The 26,716-nt window shown below is 39.0% G+C and overlaps 1 protein-coding gene and 1 long non-coding RNA gene across 4 annotated transcripts; both read left to right on the top strand.

Annotated features, from left to right (window-relative positions):
* The first annotated feature begins 114 nt into the window (after nucleotides 1–114).
* Nucleotides 115–25,824, top strand: Slc35e3 (solute carrier family 35 member E3). Of its 3 annotated transcripts, none has more exons than XM_078053178.1 (5): nucleotides 116–687; nucleotides 1,579–1,689; nucleotides 5,575–5,733; nucleotides 12,923–13,005; nucleotides 25,746–25,824. In XM_078053178.1, the coding sequence occupies exons 1-5, from the start codon at nucleotides 286–288 to the stop codon at nucleotides 25,807–25,809; spliced, it is 819 nt and encodes a 272-aa protein (XP_077909304.1). In that variant the 5' UTR covers nucleotides 116–285; the 3' UTR covers nucleotides 25,810–25,824. The 3 variants fall into 3 exon arrangements, with proteins under 3 accessions (XP_077909305.1, XP_077909304.1, XP_005328780.1); XM_005328723.5 differs by lacking the exon at nucleotides 25,746–25,824 and adding an exon at nucleotides 16,399–18,872; XM_078053179.1 differs by lacking the exon at nucleotides 25,746–25,824 and having other exon boundaries at nucleotides 115–687; nucleotides 6,348–13,005.
* Nucleotides 13,012–15,408, top strand: LOC144378617 (uncharacterized). Its single transcript, XR_013440483.1, has 2 exons — nucleotides 13,012–13,232; nucleotides 13,871–15,408. It is a non-coding gene; the product is annotated as an uncharacterized LOC144378617 (long non-coding RNA).
* Nucleotides 25,825–26,716: the final 892 nt, after the last annotated feature.

The raw sequence follows: 26,716 nt of genomic DNA, 5'->3' as shown, positions 1-26,716 counted from the left end.
GCGCGGGTGCCCCGAGTCACGTGGCCATGGGCGGAGGTGGGGCGGGCCGAGGACGTGCTGCCGCGTCCTCGCTGGCTCACTGGGCGGCGGTGGAGCTTGTGTAAGTCTCTGAGGTTTCTACTGGCTCGGAATTCGACTAGTGTATGCCTGGCTGGATCGTGAGGCCGGCGTCTTCGAGGACGCGGCGTGGAGGGGAACGGCAGCCGGAGACCGGCTGGGCACCCCTTTCGGAAGCTGGACAGTCCCGGCTTCGCGGGTGTCGCTTCTCGGCCAGCGGCGGGGATCATGGCTTCGCTGGCGGACCGAGTACGGGGCAATGGGCGAATAGCTGCTGGGCTCCTGTTCAACCTGCTAGTGTCCATTTGCATCGTGTTCCTCAATAAATGGATCTATGTGCATCACGGCTTTCCCAACATAAGCCTGACCCTGGTGCACTTCATGGTTACTTGGCTGGGCTTGTACATCTGCCAGAAGCTGGACATCTTTGCTCCCAAAACTCTGCCTCCCACCAAACTCCTCCTCCTGGCCCTCAGCTTCTGTGGCTTTGTGGTCTTCACCAACCTCTCTCTGCAGAACAACACCATAGGCACCTATCAGCTGGCCAAGGCCATGACAACGCCGGTGATCATAGCCATCCAGACCTTCTGCTACCAGAAAAGCTTCTCCACAAGGATAAAGCTCACGCTGGTGAGTAACTCCAGCTGCCTGACGCACATCCCTAAACACTTACCTCCTGGACCCCACCTCCTGGACGTCTTTCTCTCTGGGAAATTTGAATGTACATTGTTTAACCTGCGTCACGCTCTTTCCCATCTTCTTGAATCAAATGAGTCATGTTCTATGAGCATGTGAACTTAGGGTTTATTTGGGAATGCAGGGGTAAGAAAGCCTTTGTTGGGCTCTTAGTCCAGAAGGGTGTGCTAGTGTGGGTTTTAGCAACTACTGTTTAATGGAATTTTCAAATTCTGTGATTGGAAAGAAAAGAAAGCTGTAAAGAGGGGTGCAGTGCAGTTCAGTGTATCAGGATATCTGTACAAGCTCAAACTGAGAAACAGCCCTTCTCCCCAAGGGAATCAAACCACAGATGATGAATGTGAAAAGGTCTAGAAAAAAATGTCTCAGAATATGTCTGCAAGGACATACTGCAGAGGCATCTGCATCTTTAAATGAAAGGAGATTCAGTAGAATAATATCAGCACTTAGTAACTTTTAATATTTAAGATCTTAATGCTTTTATTGTTACAGTTACATGTTGTTTAGGCATTACTTTTGTGTTACATTTACTTACCTGTGTGTGTATGCATCCATGCGGTAATTTCTTGCAAAGCACAATGCATAGACTCATTATTTTACCCCAAATTCAAAATAGAACAAAATGTGAGCATCAATATGGAATTATAATATTTCACATGTAAGAGAAAGAATGAACAATTTTCACAAGTGAAAAAAAATTATAGATTTGTTACTTCCCAGATATATGTGTTTATGATTATTAGCCTTGTAAGACACTGTGAAAGGAATATTAAATTTGTTTCTTGAATTTAATCTGAACAGAATTTTACCTCTTTTTCTTTACAGATTCCTATAACATTAGGTGTAATCCTAAATTCTTATTACGATGTGAAGTTTAATTTCCTTGGAATGGTGTTTGCTGCTCTTGGTGTTTTAGTTACATCCCTTTATCAAGTGGTTGGTAATTTTTTTTTTCCTTTATGTACCTTTTTAGCAGATGTCATAAGTTTTGAAGCTGTATCCCAAGGTTTAGAAAATACAGTATAGAGACAATAGACTGTTGGGAAGAAACCATAATTGCATAAATTGACTCAAGGTGAAGAGAAGAAAACAGAGAAACTTGGGTGTGTGATGCTCACCAAATACCTGTTTGTAAGTGTATAATATCCATGCTTAAGAGTGTGAGTTTGGGATGAAGTTATGTTATTTTCTGGGAAATCTTTACAAAACTAGAAGACTTTATTTTAATGGGCCGGGGCTGTAGCTCAGTGGTAGAGTGCTTTCCTAGCATGCATGAGGCACTGAGTTCAGTCCTCAGCACCACATAAAAATTATCAAATCAAAGGCATTCTGTCCATCTACAACTACAAAAAAATTTTTTTAAGGCTTTACTTTCTGAATTCATTAGTTATGTTATTATTTACCCTTTAATTTTAAAGTTTCTGTGAAGAAGTGAGTGCACTTCCAGACATCTGAACAGGAAAGGAAATTTTTGCTTTCATAGGTTTTTTTTTTTTTTTGCCTCAAAAAATATGTTGCTATATATTAGCTTTTAATAATTTATTTATATCAATTGAGTTTTTTGTAAAAATGGGTATCTCACTTCTTGTTCAAGAATGCCTGTGACAGCATTCTTAAAAAATTGTTCATGGATCCATTTACTTTATTACCATAAAATCCCAACACAGTCATTTTGTTTCTCATATAGTGGTGAAAAAGAACATGGTATAGGGTGCAGTGAAACAGTATTCTCTCTATACTGAAAACCTTGGTTTGGAATTTCTGGGTGTGCCTGCATGGGGAATCAAAGCCAAAATGTGTAACCAATTTTATTTTTTTCACAGACATCCACTGGTTATAAACGGAGGCATTCTTGTTGGGAATGTTAGGAGTTCAGTATTGCAGCCCTAGCATCTTAAATTCTCTGGTAACGATCATTTCAGCAACGTTGTCATGAAAAAATAGTATAGTCACGAATACATTTTTTAGTAGCAGAGAAGCAGTTTAAACGAAAGATGAGACCAGTGTCATGAAAGGATGAAGCACTCACTCAGTTTTGTTACTTGGCTCCATGATATGCTATGTTTTACTACAGAGAATGATCTAAAGAATAAGGAAATTTAGCTTTGTTAATTAAAAAATCGTATTTGGTACACTTCAGTGAGTATAAATTTTGTTACTAGGCATAGTGAATATTACTATTTATTTTTATTAAATGCATTTTTTGCATTTAACAACATGTATGGATTAAATATTCACTAAAATAGCAAGAAGTTGTATCTTGAATATTAGAATTTCTTGTACTTACACATAATTTCAATACAGAGTACTCATTATGTCAGTATGACCATTTTTGTTCACAGAAGTTTCAAAGCTACTGTAGATTAGAATCAAGGGTTCTATATCTCTAAGGTAGATATTTGAGATGAGATTGACCAAGAGGGGTTGTAAATGTGCAAATGTTCTATTATCAGTAAATAATAGAAGTAATATAATGGAATATAAAGATTTTTTTTAAAAAAAAATCCCTTTTAAAGAAATCTGTATCTGCCCATTGTATCCCAGTGTGTTCTAAGTTATTTCTTCTTCTGCTGCTGGGGTAATTAAAAGGAGTTGAAAGAAGAGTGATGAGCTGTAAACTTCAGTTGTACAAAATAGTTGACTCACTCATTCACTCAGCAGACATCTTTTCTGCTTTATGTTCATCCTTAAGGATACAGAGATGAGCATCAGCTATAATCCATCATTGTAGAAACATGTGTAGACAGCTGGTCACTTCAGCGTGTGAGCCAAGTCCTGAAGAAGACCAAGGAAGAAATGGCAGCCCTCCATCCAGGGTGATGAGGCAAGACCTGAGGGAAAGTTAACAATTTAAATTGAAGGATGCACAGGAGTTTGCTCAGCAGTGAAATATAACAGGTCTTTCCTTGAAGTATGTGTGAAAATACAGAGCCCTTTGGAGAACCTGATTTGTTTAGTGAGGTTAGACTGTAAGTATACTGTGGAAAGAAGAAGCCAAGCAGTGGGTGATACCAGATGGCAGTCTCCTGTCATGCTAAAAAAGTGTCTTCATTCTGCAGGCACCACATAAAGGAGTTTAGGTAGGGGAGTGGCTTGATCATGCCCTTTGTTTAAGAAAAATCACTGGTGGCAATGAAGGGTACTTAAGGGAAGTGAGAAAGGGTGACAGCAGTTAGGAACCTATCCATGCTTCTAGGGGAAGGCAGGAATGGCCTGGACTAGGCAATGGGAAGCTGAAAGATACTCCAGAGACCTTTGGGAGGAAGAACCAGTGGGGTCTGATTAAATGTGAAAGTGAGGAAAGTAAGGAGTATGATCCTTGGGGGAGATGATGGCATTTATTATTGAGGTGACACAAGAGGAGCTCCTTGGTGGAAGGAAGGAAGGAAGCAACTTGATTTTAAAGAAATTCTTGCAGGCTAAGTAAAAATGGCTAGAAAGTTGTGGAAGGTGCTAGGGTAAAAATACTCAAGGAAAGCCGGGAGTGTAACTCTTGCTCTGGGTGTGGTAGAGCACTTACCAATCATGTGTGAGGCCCTGGGTTCCACGCCAGCACTGTGGGGTGAATGGGAGGAGTGGGAGGTGAGAGGAAGGAGGTCAGAGCTAAAGACGTCAGCAGATAGGAAAAAAGATTAGTCCAGGGTATCCTTTGGATGAGGCAGTCAAAGGAGATGGTGCCCTTTGGGAGGCCATTAGAGGGGTTGTGGACAGAAGCCAGGCTGCACTGCAGTGAGGGACAGCAAGGCCCTCCATTCCAGGCAGTCCTGTGGCAGAGGTGGAGGCTGGATGTGAGCCTAGTGAGGCTGGGAAAGGAAAGTTGCATTCTCTTCATCCCTCCATGTTTGCTCACTGCTGTGCCCCCAGTAGCTGGCAGCAGAAGAATCAATTCTTTGTCCTTCATATTCACAGATGACTCTTAGTTAAAACTAGCAGGAATATGGCTCAAATTTCCTGCTCTTTTTTTTTTTTTGTCTTGCTGAATTTCTATAGACTGAGAAGTTATGTAACAAGATACCCAGACCTACAGGAGAAAAGCTTGTAGAAGTCATTCAGAAGCCTTGCTGTTCTTGCCAGATCTTATTCAGTTTTACTAAGCATTCTTCAAAGCCTCCTTTTTAGTCCTATTTGTGAAGCGTTTTGAGGCCTGTTGGGATTTGAGGTTTTGAGGTGTTATTTCTACTGAATGACAGTATTTTGGGGTTTGTGATTATCCAGTGTACCTGGGTCAAATGGGGCAGGGGTGATACTACCACAGAAAAGACATCCAAAGAGAGGAAACTTTCTTCTGCCATTGATTGAATTTTTTGAAGTGACTGAAAAGACCACACACTTTGGCAGCCAACTGGAATAACCAGGGTTAATCTCCTAGTCTCTGAACTGCCCTGTGCCCCATCTTCCTTTTAAAATTTTTTATTTGGGCCATTTTTAGGAGGAAATGAGGTCTGTCATTGCATCTGTATTCCTGTTTATCCCCTAAATTTCTACTCCTGCCTTAGAAAAAAATCTCTGATTTATATGGTTTCCTATATCCATTTACTTCTCCCTATTTAATAGGATCAGGAAGATAGAAAGGGTTTTTCTTCCTTGTAAAGAATGGAGAGGAAAATAGTTTATCAGAAAATGAATTTGTAGAACTCTTTTCATCTGTGGTAATTAAAGAGCATTCAGATATCCTACTGATCTTAGAAATCTTGTAGAGTAATTAGGAATTTCCTCTCCCCCAGCCCGTACCCCATGTTTCTGTCTGTGTGGCTAGAGTTGCATCGTTGATTAAGTGATGGTTTTCTCTTGTGCCTGACCTGTTTATCTCCTAATTTTCAGTGGGTAGGAGCCAAACAGCATGAATTACAAGTAAATTCAATGCAGCTGCTGTACTACCAGGCTCCAATGTCATCTGCCATGTTGCTGGTTGTTGTGCCCTTCTTTGAGCCAGTGTTTGGAGAGGGAGGAATATTTGGTCCCTGGTCACCTTCTGCTTTGGTAAGTTCTAGCTGTTTCAGTGCCTAAGAAACAGTGTAATAATAATATCTTCGTTTTTAATATATTTTTTTTAGTTTCAGAGCACTATCTCAAATCCATTCTCATGTTTAATCTTCATAATTACCCTTTTTTAAGGAAGGCAAGGTAAGGATTATTTTCCAGACAACAGAATTGAGGCAGAAAAGGTAAAGGGACCTTCCAGGGTCCAGTAGCCAGTCAATGGCAAAACCAGAACTACAGTACAGATCTTATGCCTGGTTACTGTTCTGACCATGCCAGATTATAGCCAACAAATAATTTGGGCATTTAATTTTATTGGCTTTCTTTTTATATAAATAGTATGTACTTAGCTGATTATGGTGTTACTCACCTGTATTCCCAGCAACTCGGGAGGCTTAGGCAGGAGGATTGCAAGTTCAAGGCCATCCTGGGCAACTAAGTGAGACCCTGTTTCAAAAAAAAGAGCTAGTGATGTAGTTCAGTGGTAGAGCACTCCTAGGTTTAATCCTCAGTACTAAAAAAAAAAATATATATATATATATATATATTATTTTTTTTAAAGGGGGGGAGAGAGAGAGAGAGAAGAGAGAGAATTTTTAATATTTATTTTTTAGTTATCGGCGGACACATCTTTGTTTGTATGTGGTGCTGAGGATCGAACCCAGGCCGCACACATGCCAGGTGAGCGCGCTACCACTTGAGCCACATCCCCAGCCCATATTATTTTTTTTTAATGTGCCTCACTCGTGCCAGGCAAGCACTCTACTACTGAGCCACAACCCCAGCACCCCCCAAGATTTTTTCATAGGGGCTGGGGATGTGGCTCAAGCGGTAGCGCACTCACCTGGCATGCGTGCGGCCCGGGTTCGATCCCCAGCACCACATACCAACAAAGATGTTGTGTCCGCCAAGAACTAAAAAACTAAAAAATAAATATTAAAAATTCTCTCTCTCTCTCTCTCTCTCTCTCTCTCTCTCTCTCTCTCTCTCTCTCCTCTCTCACTCTCTCTTAAAAAAAAAAAGATTTTTTCATATATGTAAAAAGTACATGATTATGTTGTGGATTTTGAACTTACAAAAAAAAAATATGGAGAAAGTGGAAGCTCCCTGACGTCCTGCCACACTAAGATATTTAGTTACCATTTTGACAGTGACCATTTCACAGGTCTGTCTCTCTGTCTCTCTGTATCTGTCGGTCTGTCTCTCTTAATTTACACATGCGTGTGTGTGTGTGTGTGTGTGTGTGATTTTATCTAATAGAATCATATCATATGCTGTTTTTATCCTGAATTTCTTTTCCCTGACCCTCCTATCCATGTACACTTCAGCATCCTATTCCCCATGTGTACCCCTAGTGTTCTATAATATCTTTCTCCTTGTTACATATACCCATTTAGAGATACAGTACAGGGGCTGGAGTTGTGGCTCAGAGGTAGAGCACTTGCCTGGCTTGCGTGAGGTCCTGGGTTCGATCCTCAGCACCACATACCAACAAAGATGTTGTGTCCGCCGAGAACTAAGAAATAAATATTAAAAATTCTCTCTCTCTCTTTCTCTCTCCTCTCTCACTCTCTCTTTTTAAAAAAAATAATAATAATACACACAGATTGTGTTTTTGACAAACGTGGGATCATACAGGTTTCAGAGATTGAACTAGTTGAAGCATGAGCTACACCTCCAGCCCCTGCACATGCTTTTCTTAACAATACCATGAAAATCTCTCCAAATTATACTTTTTAGTGTCTGTATAAATAATCCCTTTAGGTATTCAATTTTTTTTCCTAGTCCTTGACCACTATGAACAACATTTTAATAAACATTCTTATACATGCGTTGTGTGTCCTGATACTTTTTATTTCCCCTCTATGGAATAAAGTCTTAGGAGGAGAATTGGTAGATCAAAAGTGTATGTACTTTGAGGACATTTAAGTTAGAAAATATAATCACCATTGTCTTAGTTCAGGCTGCTATTACCAAAATATCATGGACTGTGTAGCTTAACCAACAAACATTTTTTTCTCACAGTTCTGGAGCCTGGAAGTCTGAGGGTTAGAGTACCAACCAGTTCAGTTGGGTTCTTGATAATAAGGCCCTCTGTTTACAGAGGGCAGTCTTTCCTTATATCCTCACCAGAGGGAAAGAGAGGAGAAGCAAACTCTCTTTTGTCTCTTCTCCAAAGAGCATTAATCCCCTTTGTGAGGATCAATGAGGTGACTTAGTCACTTCCTAATTCTATCACAATTTAGATTTCATTATGCAAAGTTTGGGAGGAAACAAACAGTCCATAATACCTTACTTATCGGGAACTTTCACTTCTAACAGCTTTAACCTTTGAAACAGTCAGTAGGAATGTCTTTTTTGTTGGTGGTGTTAACTTAACCAAATACTTACTAACCCTTCATCCTTTCCAGGCATTATTCAAGCACTTTGCAAATGTTAACTTATTTACGCTTCATAACTTTGTGAGGTTAATACTAGTATTAACTATTTTTACTCCGGGAAACTAGAGACAAAAGAGTTATTATGTAACTGACCTGAAATCCCACAGTTAATTAGTGGAGGCAGAATTTGAATCCATGCATCTTGACTCCAAAGTCCTTATTTTTCACCTCCTCCCCACTCACAATTCTGGGGATTAAACCCAACCAAGCAAGTGCTATACCCCTGAGCTACACTCTCAGAATCCCTCCCCGCCCTCCTTTTTTCCTTTTTTTGGGGGTTGGGGTCTGCTGTTGCCCAGGCTGTCAACTTCTGGGCTCAAGCAGTGCTCCTGCTTCAGCCTCCCACATAACTGGGACTATATGCAGTCATCACACAATCACCATATTTTTGAGTACTCTACTGTGCTGCCCCTGAGACCAATAATTGTTTCAAATTCGTATATTTTTTGTTATTGTTCTTTTTAGATACACATACAATATTATATATTATATGTTATACACATTCACATACAGAATACATACAGAGTGTATTCTGACATATTGTACACACATGGAGTATGACTTATTCTAATTAGGATCCCATTCTTATTGTTTTACATGATGTGGAGTTTCACTGGTAGTGTGTTCATATGTGAACATAGGAAAGTTATGACCAATTCATCTACCGTCTTTCCTATTCCTATCCCTTCTCCCTTCCCTTCATTCCCCTTTGTCTAATCCAATGAACTTCTTTTCCCACTTGAACCCCCCTTATGTGTTAGCATCCACATATCAGAGAAAACATTGAGCCTTTGGTTTTTTGGAACTGGCTTATTTCATTTAGCACAATTGTCTCTAGTTGTATCAATTTTTCCAGCAAATGCCATAATTTCATTCTTCTTATGATTGAGTAATATTCCTGTGTGTGTGTGTACGTAACATTTTCTTTATCCCTTCATCTTTTGAAAGGCACCTATGTTGGTTCATAGCTTTGCTATTGTCAAATTTATACTTTGGCGTATATACTTGTTCCTAAAGTAGAAATCATTGGACCATCTCAAATAATATTCCTTTTATTTTGCAAAAGTCCTACCATTTGGATTAATTGGTCTTCAAATATTGCAGCTTGGACACTTGAAACTAGAAGAGAGGTTTTTCGTGGTAGACCTCTGACAGGTTTTGAAAGAGGAAAACAGCAGGAAGTCCATAAAATGTACAAAGAAACTAAGAGTACAGCAAGCTGAGGCTATGTAATGTAAGGAAAAATCACCTTGGTTCCTTGATATCTCTAGGGGGCATCATTGATTCAAAGTAAAACATGTAATGGTCTTTTTAATCAGTGTGCCAAGTCATCAAGAAATAGGTATGTGACATTCTGTGAACCCAGTAAAATTAACAGTGATGCATTTTATGCACGTTTTCTTACTTTTTAGCAGACATCACAAATCAAATCAAATGAGGTATTACTGTGTTTACCTAAATAGGACACAAATTCAACTCCTGGTCCTCTTACAACTATACTGATTTTAAAAGTGATAAAATTTATATGGGACAGAAAGTATCTTCATATACAGCATTTCCCTTGGAACTTAGGCTTCTTAATAATTTAAATCATAGCTAATATTTTATCTGAATTCAAAGATAGAAAATGATTTTATGTCGTCTTTAAATTTTTTTTTTTAGTTATACATGGACACAATATCTTTATTTTGTTTATTTATCTTTTTGTGGTGCTGAGGATCGAACTCAGTGCCTCATATGTGTGAGGCAAGTGCTCTGTCACTGAGCCACAACCCCAGTCCTGATTTTATGCTTTTTAAAATAAAGTGGGGGCTGGGGATGTGTCTCAAGCGGTAGTGTGCTCGCCTGGCATGCGTGTGGCCTGGGTTCCATCCTCAGCACCACATACAAACAAAGATGTTATGTCCGACGAAAACTAAAAAATAAATATTAAAATTCTCTCTCTTTAAAAAAAAAATAAAATAAAGTGGGAGTGCTGGGATTGTGGCTCAGCAATAGAGCACTCACCTAGCCCATGCAAGGCCCTGGGTTTGATCCGCAGCACCACATAAAAATAAAGATATTATGTTCAACTACAACTAAAAATAAATATTTTTTTTTTTTTTTTTTTAAAGAGAGAGTGAGAGAGAGGGACAGAGAGAGAGAGACAGAATTTTAACATTTATTTATTTTTTCTTAGTTCTCGGCGGACACAACATCTTTGTTGGTATATGGTGCTGCTGAGGATCGAACCCGGGCCGCACGCATGCTAAGCGAGCGCGCTACTGCTTGAGCCACCTCCCCAGCCCCTAAAAATAAATATTAAAAAAATAATAAAAAATAAATAAAGTGGGGAGCTGAGGATATAGCCCAGCTGATAGGGTACTTGCCTCAAATGCACGAGGCCCTGCGTTCAATCCCCAGCACCACCAAAAACATAAAATAAAGTAGGGTAAGTTTGAACAAAGCACTGTATATGTATACTGTGGTACAGCCCATTTGTCCCCTATCCTCATCCAAGGTGGTTTCTTCCCTGTCCTGTAAGCATACTCTATACTTACACTTTGACCTATGCTGTCCCTGTGCTTGAACCCTACCCTCTCTTTCTTTAATCTATACATACTTTTAAGATCCAAAGACTTCTCTGTCTGTCCCATTCCAGAAGGACCTCTCCTGCCTTGAAATTTATGTAGGATTTATTGTCTGTTTGCCTGCTAGTGAGTTAGAACTCAAGACTTGTTTTTCATCTCATGAGCTGCAAGTCTTCTATTGCACTATTATTCTGTGATTAAGAGGTATCATGGCAGAATGGGTTAAAAGCCAGGACTCTAGAACCAGTCTGCCTGCGTTTAAATCTCAGTGCTGCCCTTTACTAGCTCTGTGATCTTAGGATGATTACTTCTGCACTCTGCTCTCTCATCTGTAAATAGGGATAATATTTTTTTCATGCCTATTTTATGGTTGTTTATGAGGATTAAATGATTTAATACATGTAAAATATTTAGAACAATTCTGTTTACGTAAGTATCATATAAACATAAACTTTGATATCATCTCTTCTAGTTTCCAAGCTCTTTGAGGGCAGGAACTTTGTATATATTATGTTTTTCAGGAGGGTTGAACCAGTTTTATTGATGTCCAATAAATATTTATTATCTTTATTTGAATAAGACTTAAATTGAGGGCTGGGGATGTGGCTCAAGTGGTAGCGTGCTTGCTTGGCATGCGTGCGGCCCGGGTTCGATCCTCAGCACCACATACCAACAAAGATGTTGTGTCTGCCGAGAACTAAAAAATAAATATTAAAAGTTCTCTCTCTCTCTCTCTCTCTCTCTCTCTCTCTCTCTCTCTCTCTCTCATTCTCTCTTTAAAAAAAAAAGAAGAAGTTCATGGGAACAAAGGAGCTAGATAACAAAAAGAAAATAAATTAAGGTTTAAAAAAAAAAAAAGAAGACTAAAAATGAGCAATTCAATAGAAAAAAACCTAGAAGGTAGATGCCAAAATATTTATAGGTGTGGTAGTTGAGATTGTAAGAATTTCTTATCCTTTTTTTTCCTGATTTTTCTACTATACATATGTATAATTTTTATAATAAGAATTTATTACACCTGGACATGGTGGTGTGTGACTATGTGACTATAGTCCCAGCTGCTAGGGAAGCTGAGGCAGGAGTAGTTTTTGTTTTTGGTACCAAGAATTGAACCCATGGGTGCTTAATTACTGAGCTACATCTTCAGCCCTTTTTATATTTTATTCTGAGACAGGGTCTCGCTAAGTTGTTTAGGACCTCACTAAATTGCTGAGGCTGGCTTTTAACTCACAATCCTCCTGCCTCAGCCTCCCAAGCCACTGGGATTACAGGCATGAGCCACCACACCTAGCCAGGAGGATTCTTTGAATCCAGGTGTTTGGGCAACACAGCAAGACTATTTCAAAAAAAAATTATTACAAAATATTTCTTCCTTAGATGGATAAGAAAAATGAACCTAAAATTCATATTCAGAGACAGGCTTTATTACAGACTTTTCTGTTGATTCTTGTGGGCAGTTATATTTTTGAATACTATTCATTCATTGTGCTCTTATACTCTTAATTTTTTTATTTTATAAAATTTTTGGGTACTTGGAATTTGAGCCAGGATCACTTTACCACTGAAACCACATCCCCAGTCCTTTTCTTTCTTTCTTTCTTTTTTTTTTTTTGGTACCAGGGATTGAACTCAGGGGCACTCATCTACTAAGCCACATCCCCAGACCCATTTTGTATTTTATTTAGAGACAGGGTCTCAGTGAGTTGCTTAGTACCTTGATGTTGCTGAGGCTGGCTTTGAACTCATGATCCTCCTGTCTCAGCCTCCCGTGCACCACTGTACCTGGTGCCCTTTTCATTTTTTATTTTGAAACAGTGTCTTGCTGAATTGCCTAGAACATGACTAAGTTATTGACGTTGGCTTGAACCTGCAATCCTCCTGCTTTAGCCTTCCAAGTCGCTGGAATTATAGGCTCTGTGTTTGGCTACTCTCAATTTTTGTGGTCTCCCAAATTGATTCTCATTTTCTAATCTTTGTTTTTAATGGTTGATATTTGAGGGGTGTTTGTTGTTTTGGTGCTGGGGATTGAACCTGGGCCTTGTGCATGCTAGGCAAGTGCTCCACCACTGAGCTCTCTCCCAGCCTGATACTTGAGTTTTTAAAATGCCTAATGAAATGTATTTTTACTTGATTATAGTGCAGTGCTTCACACTAATGATTTTTTTGATTCATTTGTAGCTTATGGTGCTGCTATCTGGAGTAATAGCTTTCATGGTGAACTTATCCATTTATTGGATCATTGGGAACACTTCACCAGTCACGTATCCTTTCAACAATAACTTACAAATGCGTAGTCTTTTATGTTTCCAAAATTCACATTCACTACCTTATTTGAGTCTTATACTAACTATATATGCATGTCCTAAATTGAGTAGTATTGGTTATTTTTAATCTTTTTCTGTTTATTTCCCCCACTAGAGTCTTTAGAACTTTAAAGAAATAAGAACTGAGGAAATGAGTTCACTTGCTGTAGCATGAATAATAATTGGTGACTGTTTATCTTACAAAAATTAACTTAGAGTACCATTCCTTGCAGATAGTGGACTTAAATATTTGTTGAATGAATAACAGGGTGGAGGCTTGAGTTTCAATTAGTTTTCAGTAATAAAATAGAGGTGTGGTTAACCCATGTAACAAAAGATGTTAATTTCAGACTCCTGGCAGCTGATTTGGCAGTGTGTCTTTGTACTTATTTTGTATGGGTGTGTCTACTGTTTTCAATATTTAAAATTTTTATTTTGAAAATTTATTTTAAAAATGAAGTCATTTGTTGAAGGTCAAATTCAGCTGCCCATTTTCACCATGCAGCTTGTCATTCTGTTTCTCTTGTATTTGTATTTCATTCTGCCCCACTTAGGCAAATGCAAATCCAGATCATAGAGGTAGTTTAGTATTGTTTTATCAGAATATACTGATTTATACAAATGAATAAATACTGAGATATCAACAGAATAAAATAAATAGCAAATTTGCTATCAATAAATAACAATAATTACACTTTTTTTAAAAAAACAATCCTTAATAAATAAATTTATACCAGATACTATTGGATACATTTTGTGTATATTGGTCCATTTAATTCTCACAGCAGCTCTTTAAAGTGCATTCTATCATTTTATTTTACAGACAAGGGAGTAGGCACAGAGAGGTTAAATAACTCATTTAAGGCCACACAGATGAGAAGTGTGATGTCCAGATTTGAACTCCTACAGTCTAGTCGGATGTGGACATGTGGATCATGTTGCCAAATCAAGGTACCCAAGAATGTGTCCTAATTAAAGACATTCCTTCATTCAACAAATATTTATTGAATACCCACTATAAACCACTCATTGACTTAATAAATACTTACATACCAAAGGTCTACTATATGCCAGCCACTGGGGATACAGTAGTGAACCAAACAGATGAAAATCTTTGCCTCCTCAGGCTTAAATTCTAGTGAGGAATACAGACTATATACAGACTATAAAGTTTTTAAATATGCATACACAGTGTTGGGTAGTGTTAAGTACCAAGGAGAAAAAAAAGAAAGCAGGAAAGTGGATGTGAAATGTTGGGGACAGGGTTGAAGTTTTAGGAAGGGTAGTCAAAAGGCCTCTACAGGAAGGTGATTGAGTAAAGAACTGAAGGAAATGAGATTGCTCCATGCAGACTGGGAGAGAAGAACATTCCAGGCAGAAGCAATAGCAGGTAAGAGGCCCGAGAAACAGGGATACCTGCATGGAGCAGCATGTGCAGAGGAGGGGATATGGTGGGCTGAGAGGTAACGGAACCAGACTGAATGGGGCCTCCACATAAGGACTATTACTCTGAATGAGCTGGGAAGCCGACGGAGTTTGAAGTGAGAAGATGACATCAGGGTTGTTGACATTGTGGGCTGGACAGTGCTTTGTTGTGGAAGCCTGTCTTGTATGTTGCAGGATGTTTAGCAGCATGCCAAGTCTCTGCCAGTAGTACACCCAGCCCTCAGTTGTGGCAACCAAAAATGTCTTCAGACATGGCTCATGTGGCACAATCATCCTGGTTAAGAACCACTGGACTGAAAGAGCTAGGAGAGAAGGGAAACTGACAGGAGGCTACTGCAGTATTCTAATTTAGAAATAATTGTAGTTTCTTACTAGGGTGGTAGCAGTGGAATGGTGGGAATGATTGGATTTGGGATGTATTTCCAAGTAGAGCCAGTGTGTTTTGCTGACCAGTTGGATGTGGAGAATGAGGAAACAAGGTTGACTTACATGGTTTTGGCTGATATAAAGGTGGCTGAGACAGGACAGCTCAGAGGATGCTTGAGATGAGGAAAATGGTCACGTGCTTAATTTTGGATAAACTGAGGGTTCAAGGAAAAAGTCTCAGCCAGGGGTATTTCACATAGTTGGGGTGCATAGGTGCCTGGTTGAGACTACTAAGCAAACAAGTAGAAAAACATGTCCAGAGATTGAATCCCAGGGCACTTCAGTGTTTAATGAGAGGAACTAGGTGGAAGGAAGGAGAGTGGCAAAGGACAAGAGTAAACTACTGGTTCAGTTGTCACTGACAGGTCAAGTACACAGAAGGCTAATAATGGATCAGTGGGCTTACTGAGGTGGAGGACACTGGCAGGGGCATTCTGGGTAGTGGGTGCAAAGCCTGACTGCAGCAGAGTGGAGGATTGATAGAGGAAAGGAAGAATTAGAAATACCAGAGATAGACTGTGTGCTTGTGCTTTTTCTCCCTCTCTGTCTCTTCCAATTTATAAAGAGCAACATTGAAGAGTTTAAGTTTGCCTTCCCTTTATAAATATTTTTAACATATCATGAACTGGTTAAGAGAGGCTGGGGGAGTAAAGAAATTTAAAACTAAAGCGTTGGAGCCAGCACATGGATTTTATATGAATGACTTGGAAAAACCTTAATTCCACTATGAGTTACTGGCAGTATACTAGATCAGAGCATAGACTTGGAGTTAAAGAGATTCATCTGTGTTTGGATGCTGACTCTGCCACTTAAGCTCTTTGATCTGAAGCAAGTTACTTAAAGTCCCTGCACCTCTGCAATTGTAAAATGGGGAGTGGGAGTGCGGTGAAGGGAAATGTGCGCAATAGGTGTTAACGTAAAATGCCTAGTGTGGCATGGTTGGCATATAGTATCACTCCCTCCCGCCCTTTTTCCTCCTAGCCTTAAGCATACTGAAAGTGTTTACAAGGAGTTGGCTCCTTGGCACCTTCCACATCTCACCTCATTTGCCAGGGAAAGTTTATTAGAAATACCACTATGCAACATAACTGTAAAATGTTGTACCAAAGATCCTCTCTGTACCATGTTCTAAATTTCATTCCTAACTTTGTATTTTAGCCCTTTGCTCTTTGAAAAGGTCAACAGGAACAGATGAGAAAGTCTTCTGTGTGTGTGTGTGTGTGTGTGTGTGTGTGTGTGTGTGTGTTGCTTAGGACCTGCTCAGAAGAGCACAGTGTCACCATCTTGTCATTTTTAAGTTGCTAAAACCTACCTGAAGAAACTAGAACTGACCCAGCCCTTCACTAAAGTTCCTTAGATAAGTGCTGCTGTTTAGTCCGGGTTTCCTGGCGTTGTTTCCAGCCACCGGACGCCTTTGTTGTGTGTATGTGCCTAATATCTAGCTTATTACTCCTTTTTATCCTTATCCAAAAACCTCAGCTATAACATGTTTGGACACTTCAAATTCTGCATTACATTATGTGGAGGATATGTTTTATTTAAAGATCCACTATCAATTAATCAGGGTCTTGGCATTTTATGTACATTATTTGGCATTCTTGCCTATACCCACTTTAAACTCAGTGAACAGGAGGGAAGTAAAAGTAAACTGGTACAACGTCCTTAAGATTTTGTGGAGAAAAGAAAATCGCCCCCAAGAAGACAAAGAACACTCAAAGTGTGGAAGTTACTTTCAAAAAAGAAAAAAAGAATTACAGTGCAAAATTCATGGAGTGGTTTACAAAAAGCAATACAAATTTTATTCATTGGTATGACTATTTTTAGTACCTTTCTTTTGAACTTAATTTTCTAAAACCAAAATGGCTTATGCTTCTTTTCAAAGATGATTATGTGGAATATATAGAATGGTTTGGTTATACCAAATAGATGAAAATAAAATTTCTGTAATAATGACAAAGGAATTTGTATTCTAGCACTGCAGACCTTCTGTAGCTTTTCAGTGTTCATGTTCTTCTGAGGAAGGACACATGGGACTCCTCTACTTGCTAGTAGATGTTTTCCCAATGTGAGATTTATTGTAATTTTGGTCAGAGGGCTTAAGGGGTTCTGGGGATCAAACTCAGTGCCTCATACTTGCTAGACAAGTGCTGCACCACTGAGCTACATCCCCAGCCCAGTCCTCAAATTAGAACTTAAATCTAGCATTTCTGTTTTAATTGACTTAGTGCAACATTTTAATTACTTCATTTCTGGAAATGAAGTGTTTATAGAAAGCAAAATATAATGGAGAAAATGACAATAAAACCAAATCAAGTTATAAAAGTACTTCTTTTCTAGTAGAAAACTGATAAAAGAAGTCATGTATTTTCAGGCCAGAAATATGTGCCTATAGGCATGGCTGCTCAAGAGGCTATAGCATGAGGGTCATTTGAGCACAGGAATTTGAGGCCAGCTATGACAACATTGGGAGACTGTATCTTTAAAAAAAATAAAAAGAAAAAAGGGCATACATTAAGGAAACTTATCTTCTCTAGTTTTTGAACTTTCAGTAAACTCTAGAAATTATTGTGGAGTTAAAAAAATTAATAGTAGGACTGGGGCTTTAGCTTGGTGGTCAAGCACTTGCCTCGCATGTGTGAGACACTGGGTTTGATCCTCAACACCACATAAAAATGAATAATTTTTATAGAAATATTGTGTCCATCTATAACTAAAGAGAACTTAAAAAATAATAATAAAACCCATATTTAAATGGCTCAAATAAAAGATCATAGGCTCCCTGTAGTCTGCAGAAAGCCCTGGGTTCAATCCACACACACACACACACACACACAGGAAAAAAAAAATCACAAAACTGAGTAGTTTTCCTGATAACTGCTACCGAGGCCTCATTGAGCATTTATTTCATATTGGTAATTTCATAACACCACCTCACTCCCTATCTCCTACATAAGCAGCAGCCATGGAACTTTGTTCATTGAAAATTTGGAGTGAATTATGTCCTGCCTCTAATATGACCAAGTTTCATTTTTATGCAGCAAGTGAGGATAAATGCTGTTTAAATACTAGGCACAAACTAGTAAAAATATGAGGAAACATTTTAAAGAAAAATAGTTAATATTTAGTTCTTTTTTCTAAAGGAATACTTTTTAAAATTCAGGTATTGGGGAAATATATGATTTCCACTTGAACAAATATAGTACCACATACTTAATTATGAAGTGTATTCCTGCCTTCCAATGTCTTGACATTTGAGCATTAAAAGCAGTTGTCGATGATCTCACAATAAATTGAGATAGATCATTCTTCTTATAAAAAATAATTCTTTTTCTAAACATTATTTATAAATTTTCTGTGAGAAGGTAACTTAAAGACAAAGAATACATATGTACAGTATACCTTCAGTAAGATGATAAATTTTATGTTAATGTTTTTACTACAACAAAAAAATACAGATTTTTTGGATTATTTTTTCTGGTCCATTCAGAATAAAAAACCTCACCAAAAACCTATTTTGAAAAGTTTCTGTTGATCTGTTGTATGATTAGAATATGTGGTGTTCTGTTTTTGTCTTAAATATTTTTTGGCTTTCCTCATTTTACAGATATATTTTATTGTGCTAAGAAGTACAGAGCACTTCAATCATTACCACATGAACCTTGGGTATTATATTTGTCTAAGAAGTGTTCTCATTGTGGGTTTAAATGAACATAAATTATATTCCAAAAGATGAAGAAAAGTATTTTATTACGGTGAGGAATATTTAATTTCTGTGCACTAAGAACAACTGAATTTTGATATGTGCCATGTACAAGTTTTTTATCTACAAATAAACTGGGAACAGAGTAAATGTGTGAGGTTGTAATAAATGGTGTTGGTAGGAATGCAGTGACAAAGAGCACGAAAGGTGAAGGATACGTGTATATAAATGAATAAAATATGTACCACTAGAACTAGAGTCTGATATACGTGTTTGCCCTGAAGATGATTGTCATATTGAAAAAAATCCTGGGAAAAATGCTCTAAATGATAGAGGCCAACCACAGAGACAGACCAAAGACACAAGAGGAAGCCTGCTAATATATATATATATATATGTTTGTGTATGTGTGTGTGTGTGTATACTTTTTTTTTTTTTGGTACCTGGGATTGAACTCAGGGGCACTCAACCACTGAGCAATATCCCCAGCCCTATTCTGTATTTTATTTAGAGACAGGGTCTCACTGAGTTGCTAAGTGCCTTACTTTTGTTGAGGCTGGCTTTGAACTTGCAATCCTCCTGTCTCAGCCTCCCAAACTGCTGGGATTACAGGCGTACACCACTGTACCTGGCTGCAGCCCGCTATCCTTTTGTTACCAGTGTTACTGAACTTAATTTTTACCCTGTGTTAAATGCCTAAACTTCAAGTTTCACCTGTTAAAAATAAGGAACGCCTCTCGTTTTCACATTTGTCTTGGATTTTAGAGTCAGTTGAAGATTAACATCCCTGTACACATAGGGCAATGCCAGTCTGTTCAACCTCCAGATGTGCAGATGCCAGTGAAGTCAAATTTCACCTCCCTTATAAAATAACATGAAGGACAAATCTTTCTTTGTGTAAGCAAACTCTCACATGTTTCATTTCTTTTTAGACAAAAAATGTTTTTCATGGTGGTGGTGGGGATCAAACCCAGGGCTTCAAGCCCAGCTTAGCAGTAAGCATTCTACCACTGAAATGTACCCCAGCATCCCTAGTCCTTTCTTGTTTCAGTTCTTAAGGTACTTTTCAAATCTTACAGTATTTATATTATGGAAGCCTTAAAATTTATTTCAAAGGAACAGCATTGATCAAGCACCCCACATTCATTCCATAAATAAATAGTTGGTGGGTAGATGAATATGCAAGAAATTACCATTTCCCATTGTTTATTTAAGAGCAGATTACATTAATTAGAAAAATTTTGTTTGAATCTTTTAATACCTATTTTTATGTGCATTTTTTATTCATAGATTGTATTTTAAGAAAGTATGTGACAGAAACAAAGTATGTAAAATAATGTGACTTGTCATTTAATTTCTTTAGAAGACATGATTTCTTTTGATTTTTCAAAGTTGCTTTATAGTTCATATGAAATTATTACTTGATGGATTATTTATGGGTATTTGGAGAATATTTTTGCTGTGCTATTTTAAATTAGAAAACAGCACATCAGGGGCTGGGATTGTGGCTCAGTGGTAGAGTGCTCGCCTACCATGCATGAGGCACTGGGTTTCATCCTTAGCACCCATAAATGTAAAATAAAGATATTGTTTTCACTTTAAACTAAAAAATAAATACTAAAAAAGAAAAAACAACACATCAACCAAACCATACTGATCTACATTTTTCTATTTAAATAAAAATATCTCATAAATACTATGCATTCCACAAGAACAAATATGCATATTTATTTAATCAGCTAGCACTGTGGATTTGTTTTTCTTTTTAGAGGAGGATAATTTATTTGGGGCTCATAGTTTCAGAGATCTCAGTTCATAAATGGCCAACTCCATTGCTTTTGGCTTGAGGTTAGGCAAAACATCATGGCAGAAGGGCATGATGGAGGAAAGCAGCTCAGGATACAGCAAAAAGAAAGCAAAGAGAGCGAGCTCCATTCACCAGGGACATAATATAAATCCCAAAGGCACATCCCAGTGACCTACCTTCTTCAGCCACTCCCCACCTACCTACAGTTAATGCCCAGTTAATAAATTATCAGTGGATTAATGCACTGAATAGTTTTAAATTATTAGAACTTAATCATTTTACCTCTCAACTTTTTTGCATTGTTTCACACATTAGCTTTTGGGGAACATTTAATATCTAAACCGTAACATTCTGCCCCTGACTGCCAGATGCTCATGCCCATCTCAAAATGCACAAACACATTTACTCCATTTTAAAAAGTTCTCGTAGTTTTACCAGTTCCAGGATTGCCCAAAAGTCCAAGTCCAAAATCTCATCTGAGACTCAAGGCAAACTTAAATATTTTCCCCTATGAAAATCAAAAGTGATTTACATGTATTCAATATATAAAGGCACCGAGTAAACTTTTCTATTGCATAAAGAAAAAATAGAGGCATAGAAGAGATGGGACCAAAACAAGACCAAAACTCAGCTGAGCAACTATAGTTCCACATTCAGCATCTGGGGCACATGCATCATGATGTTCTCTCCGAAGGGTTTGTAAAGCTCTGTCCGTATGGGCATGCTGGTTGCAGCCCAAATGGCCTCTCTCTTTGCTCGTTTCTACTTGATTCCTGAAGCTTTCCTCAGTAGACATCCCATAAAACTGGCCTCTCTTTTTTTTTTTTTAAACCTTGATTTATCTTTTTTTTTTCTTTTTTTTTTTATTGTTGGTTGTTCAAAACATTACATAGTTCTTGATATATCATATTTCACACTTTGATTCAAGTGGGTTATGAACTCCCATTTTTACCCCGCATACAGATTGCAGAATCACATCAGTTACACTTCCATTGATTTACATATTGCCATACTAGTGTCTGTTGTATTCTGCTGCCTTTCCTATCCTCTACTATCCCCCCTCCCCTCCCCTCCCCTCTTCTCTCTCTACCCCCTCTACTGTAATTCATTTCTCCCACTTGTATTATTTTTCCCTTTCCCCTCACTTCCTCTTGTATGTAATTTTGTATAACCCTGAGGGTCTCCTTCCATTTCCATGCAATTTCCCTTCTCTCTCCCTTTCCCTCCCACCTCTCATCCCTGTTTAATGTTAATCTTCTTCTCATGCTCTTCATCCCTACTCTGTTCTTAGTTACTCCCCTTATATCAAAGAAGACATTTGGCATTTGTTTTTTAGGGATTGGTTAGCTTCACTTAGCATAATCTGCTCTAATGCCATCCATTTCCCTCCAAATTCTATAATTTTGTCATTTTTTAATGCAGAGTAATACTCCATTGTGTATAAATGCCACATTTTTTTTTTTATCCATTCGTCTGTTGAATCTTGGGGTCTCTACTGTGGCTTTGGCTTCCTTCTCACATCTTCACACCTTGCCCTCTTATGGGCAGCCCTCAGGCATTCTGCTACACTTTGCCTGTCTTTCCAGGCCTTCCTGCTGAGAGCCACAGCTGAGTAGGAATGACGCATGGCATTTTTGCCTGAAGGGAGTGGTTGAGAGGTGACGCCAGGGAGCCATTGAGATGATGATGGTTATGTTAAGCTGTGTATTCAATTGTATATTAGACCCCTGCTGTCCACCTCTGGCGCCCACTACTTTGGAGTTCTTGGCTACTTTGGAGAGTTGGCTTGGTTGGGGGAGTACCAGAGGAGGGATTTCTGGTTGGTGGTTCCTGGAAGGGCTGAATGGGTGGCGATCACAGATAATAAAGGAGTTCCTATTTTGAACCTCAAGTGCCTCATGGTGGCTCTTTATTTTGTGCCCAGCCAGACTGCGGCACCTTCCTTTGAAATCTGGGTGGAAACCTCCATGACTGACTAGTATCCTGCATACCTGCAGAAACAGTACCATGTGGTTGCCACTAAGGTCAGTGTGTCACCATCTCAAGCAGTAGCCAAACTATCTCTAGGGACCACACCACCGCTGAACCCCACCCCCTCGAGGCAAGCAGAGATCCCACTGTTCTCTTCTCAAAGGAATTTTTACTTTGAAAAATTTTATACCCTTTAACATGAGATTGATTGCCAATTCCTGAGATTGCCTCTAGCCATCTTTCCTCTTGTCTTTGGGTAAAGAATTTATCATTTCTTTAGGGGCTATAATGTCTTTAACAACTATAACCTCCTTAACATTAGTTTTACTCACACTTTTATAGCCAAACTAAGTTTTTCAAATCTTTCAATCTGCTTTCTGCTCCTGATTACCACAGTAAACTTAGCTAAAAGCTGCCAGTAATATCCATGCCACTGCTTGAATGCTATGCTGTCTTGAAATTTCTTCTGCTGAATTAATCCATCATCTTCAAATTTAGCCTCCCCAAAAGTCTCAGGATATGAGCAAAATGTAGACAACTTCTTTGCCAGCACATAATATGAATGACCTCTAGTCAAACTTCCAATAGAGTCTTCCTTGCCCTCTGAAACCTCATGAGCCCACTCTTTTCGGTCCATAGTCCTATTGGCATTCTGGTCTTTTTGAACGCCCAGAATCACCTATTAATCTCTGCTTACAATATTATAAAGTTTTTCCAACTTGTATTTCTAAACACTTCAAAATTCTTCCTCTGGCAAACCAGCTCCAAAAGATTCTGAATCACATGGTCAGGTTAATCACAGCAATGACTCCACTTCTCAGTAACAATTTTTGTTTTAGTAAGTTTTTACACTGCTGTGACCAAGAGATCTGACAAGAATAATTTTAGAGGAGGAAAGTTTGAGAGCGTTTCAGAGGTCTTAGTCAATGGATGACTGACTCCATTCCTCTGGGCCTGAAGTGAAATGGAACCTCATGGCAGAGGGTGTAGAAAAGGAAAACCGGTCAGGACCAGGACGTGGAAGTCAGGAAGTGGGACAACTATGGATTTCTTTTTTTTTTTTTTTTAATTTTAATATTTATTTTTTAGTTATTGGCAGACACAACATCTTTGTTTGTATGTGGTGCTGAGGATCGAACCCGGGCCACACACATGCCAGACGAGCGCGCTAACGCCTGAGCCACACTTCTAGCCCCAAACTATGGATTTCTAAAGAAAGAAAAAAAGTTTCCTTTTAAAATCAAACGATCTGGGGCTGGGGATGTGGCTCAAGTGGTAGCGCGCTCGCCTGGCATGTGTGCGGCCGGGGTTCGATCCTCAGCACCACATACCAACAAAGATGTTGTGTCTGCCGAAATCTGAAAAATAAAAAAAAAATTTTTAAAAAAATGAAATAAAATCAAACGATCTGTATCAACCATATGTCTTCATTTCCCTTTTCCTGTTTGTCTTGCTCACCCCCAGGTCAGTTTCCTGTTTTCTCAGTTCCTCTTTTCTCAGTTTAAAATCAGTTTGTGCAAGAGGAATATGTGGGCCCTAATAGAAGGAGATCTACTGGAATCTCCACTACTAGGCCTTCCTATAGGAATGATCAGGTTCTCCAAGCTTTTCTCTGCCTGGAGTTTGAAAGAAAGACCAACCCCTTGAGTTGAAATTGTTAGAGAATTATGAAGGAACTCATTAGCCTGTTAGAATCAAATTATTTCATACAACTTAGGAATACCAAAAAACACAGTTATCATAAGACAGTTTCCCAGCCAAATGTATATCCCTATTTTTTTTTATTTTTTATTTTTTGTAGTTGTAGATGGACAGAATGCCTTTATTTTATTCTTTTATTTATTTATTTACTTTAGTTGTAGATGGACACAATACCTTTACTTTGTAGTTTATTTTTATGTGATGCTGCGGATCCTCACAAGTGCTAGGTGAGTGCTCTACCACTGAGCTACAACCTCAGCCCCTATTTGTTTATTTTTATGTGGTGCTGAAGTTCGAACCCAGCGCCTCACATGTGCAAGGCAAGTGCTCTACACTGAGCTACAGCCCCAGCTCCACATCCCCATTCTTTGTTCATTCTAGAGACTAGAAATGCTAAATTATAATTTTACATTGTTGCTTCATAATTAAGGGTGGTCATGTGACATCTCACAAGTGGAACATTATTGGAATATTATCTGGTGAGGATTTCTGGGGAAACTTTCCTGAATAAAGGAGTGAATGTGACTGGCACTGCCCATTCCTGCCTCTTTCCTGATTTGAATTTTGCTGATTGAGGTGAAGGAGAGGTGAAGAGAACCTAATTAGCAGTTTTACCATGCTGGACTATTAAAACAGTGCCATCTGATGCCCATCTAAATTCTTATTCTAGATGAAAAGTAAAACCTATTTAGTTAAGGCACTTAGTGTTTAAGGCACTTTAGTGTTTCATTACTTACAGCTGCAGGCATGCCAATGAACACCTGGGGGTATAAAAGGGTGATCATGGAGGACTTGCTCTGGTCTGGTCGACTGGAGAACCCAGGAAGCAACAACTAAATGTAGCTGGTTAAAAGCAAGAGTAGTGGCTAGCCTGACCCCAGCCATTCTCACATTTCATAGAGCATCAGACTCTGGGTGATGGGATGGATAGGAGAGAGACCAGTCTGGTGGACACTGACTCAGAGGTATAATCTAAACCTGGCACTATTGCTGGCTTTGGGTAAACAGATGGGTTCCAACCAGGAGAAACTTTCCAACCAAGTGGGAGGTGGCTTACTTATCCTCCACCATCTTTGTACTCCCTGATTTGGGTCATCCTGAATTACCCAGTACTCCCCTTTTCCCAGCAATTGCCTTGCACCTATTCAGTCACCACCTCACTCTGGTAGTTCCCTAGTTTTGCTTCAGGTTGAGTGGTAGACCAAGAAAGCACTACCAACAATGACTGAAAGGTCATACTTAAGTCTTGGAAGAGGTCCTCAGTATAGAAGTTCTGCATATATTCAACATGAGGAGAACCCCACTCTAATAACATTCCGGGACTTCCATAAAATCACAGGAGGATAAAGCTGCACTAGAAGGCCTCCCAGTGCCCACCGTAGGGATCCAATTTGACCTGACCACAGCCATCTGGAGTTGTGACAGCCATGATTCCTCCTGAGTAACCTGGGCCTGTTTTTCTCCCACATAGTTTCTCAGAATACTTCAAATAAACAAAACCATCACAGTGGTATGTGGAACTTTATGACTGGACCCTCATGCCTTCAGCACCAGGAATGTGCCTGAGGCCTTTGATGTTAACTTAAGATAAACCAGTTAAATTTCAGCTTGGATAAAAGTCACTTTTGTCCTGACTCTCTGACCCAGATTGCAGGATCCACTGGTCTTACTGCCACCCTTGACCATGCTTCTGTCAGTGAGTCCCCAATAAATTGCATTCTGTACATTCTGTACAAGGGTCTGTCTGAGTCTTTCTTTAGTCTCATGGTATCTTATGGCTGGCTCTCATACAATGGGACCAGGTTCTTCTAGAATACCCACATATCACAGGACTATGGACATGGGTGAGAAACTATTATCATGGAGTGAGTGAATGGAGAACTCTTCAGCCAAATATGAGATCATTCTTTTGAATTTTTTTTTTTTTTTGTGTGTGTGTGTGTGGTACTGGGTATTGAACCCAGGGCCCAGGGGTAACTTTACCATTGAGCTACTTCTTCAGATTTTTTTTTTATTTTTTATTTTGAGATACTGTCTCACTAAGTGGCCCAGGCTGACCTCAAATTTTCAATCCTTCTGCCTCAGCCTCCCAAGTTGCTGGGACTATAGGCTTATACCCCTGCACCAGGCTGCTGCTGCTTCTTCTTCTTCTTCTTCTTCTTCTTCTTCTTCTTTTTAAGAGAGAGTGAGAGAGGGGGGGAGAGAGAGAGAGAGAATTTTTTAATATTTATTTTTTTAGTTTTCGGCGGACACAACATCTTTGTTTGTATGTGGTGCTGAGGATCGAACCCGGGCCGCATGCATGCCAGGCGAGCGCACTACCGTTTGAGCCACATCCCCAGCCCCCAGGCTTCTTCTTAAATCGTTTTTTTTTTTTTTTCTTGGTGGTGCTGGGGATTGAACCCAGGGGCCTTGTACATGTGAGGCAAGCTCTCTACCAACTGAGCTATATCCCCAGCCCCCTTCTTAAATCTTAAAGAACATTATGAGGACATCCAGTATTAGTACTCATACCCCACAAAAGCTCAATAATATCCTGAAATTCAAGAGATTTGACTAAGGAAGCCATAAGCAACAACTTATATCCACTCCTTTCACAACAGTGCACCCATGTGACT

This window comes from Ictidomys tridecemlineatus, chromosome 6, assembly GCF_052094955.1.
Source record: "Ictidomys tridecemlineatus isolate mIctTri1 chromosome 6, mIctTri1.hap1, whole genome shotgun sequence".
In the NCBI taxonomy this organism is placed as follows: Eukaryota; Metazoa; Chordata; class Mammalia; order Rodentia; family Sciuridae; genus Ictidomys; species Ictidomys tridecemlineatus.
The sequence above is the reverse complement of the archived record's forward strand: the minus strand, read 5'-3'. Positions and strand labels throughout refer to the sequence as shown.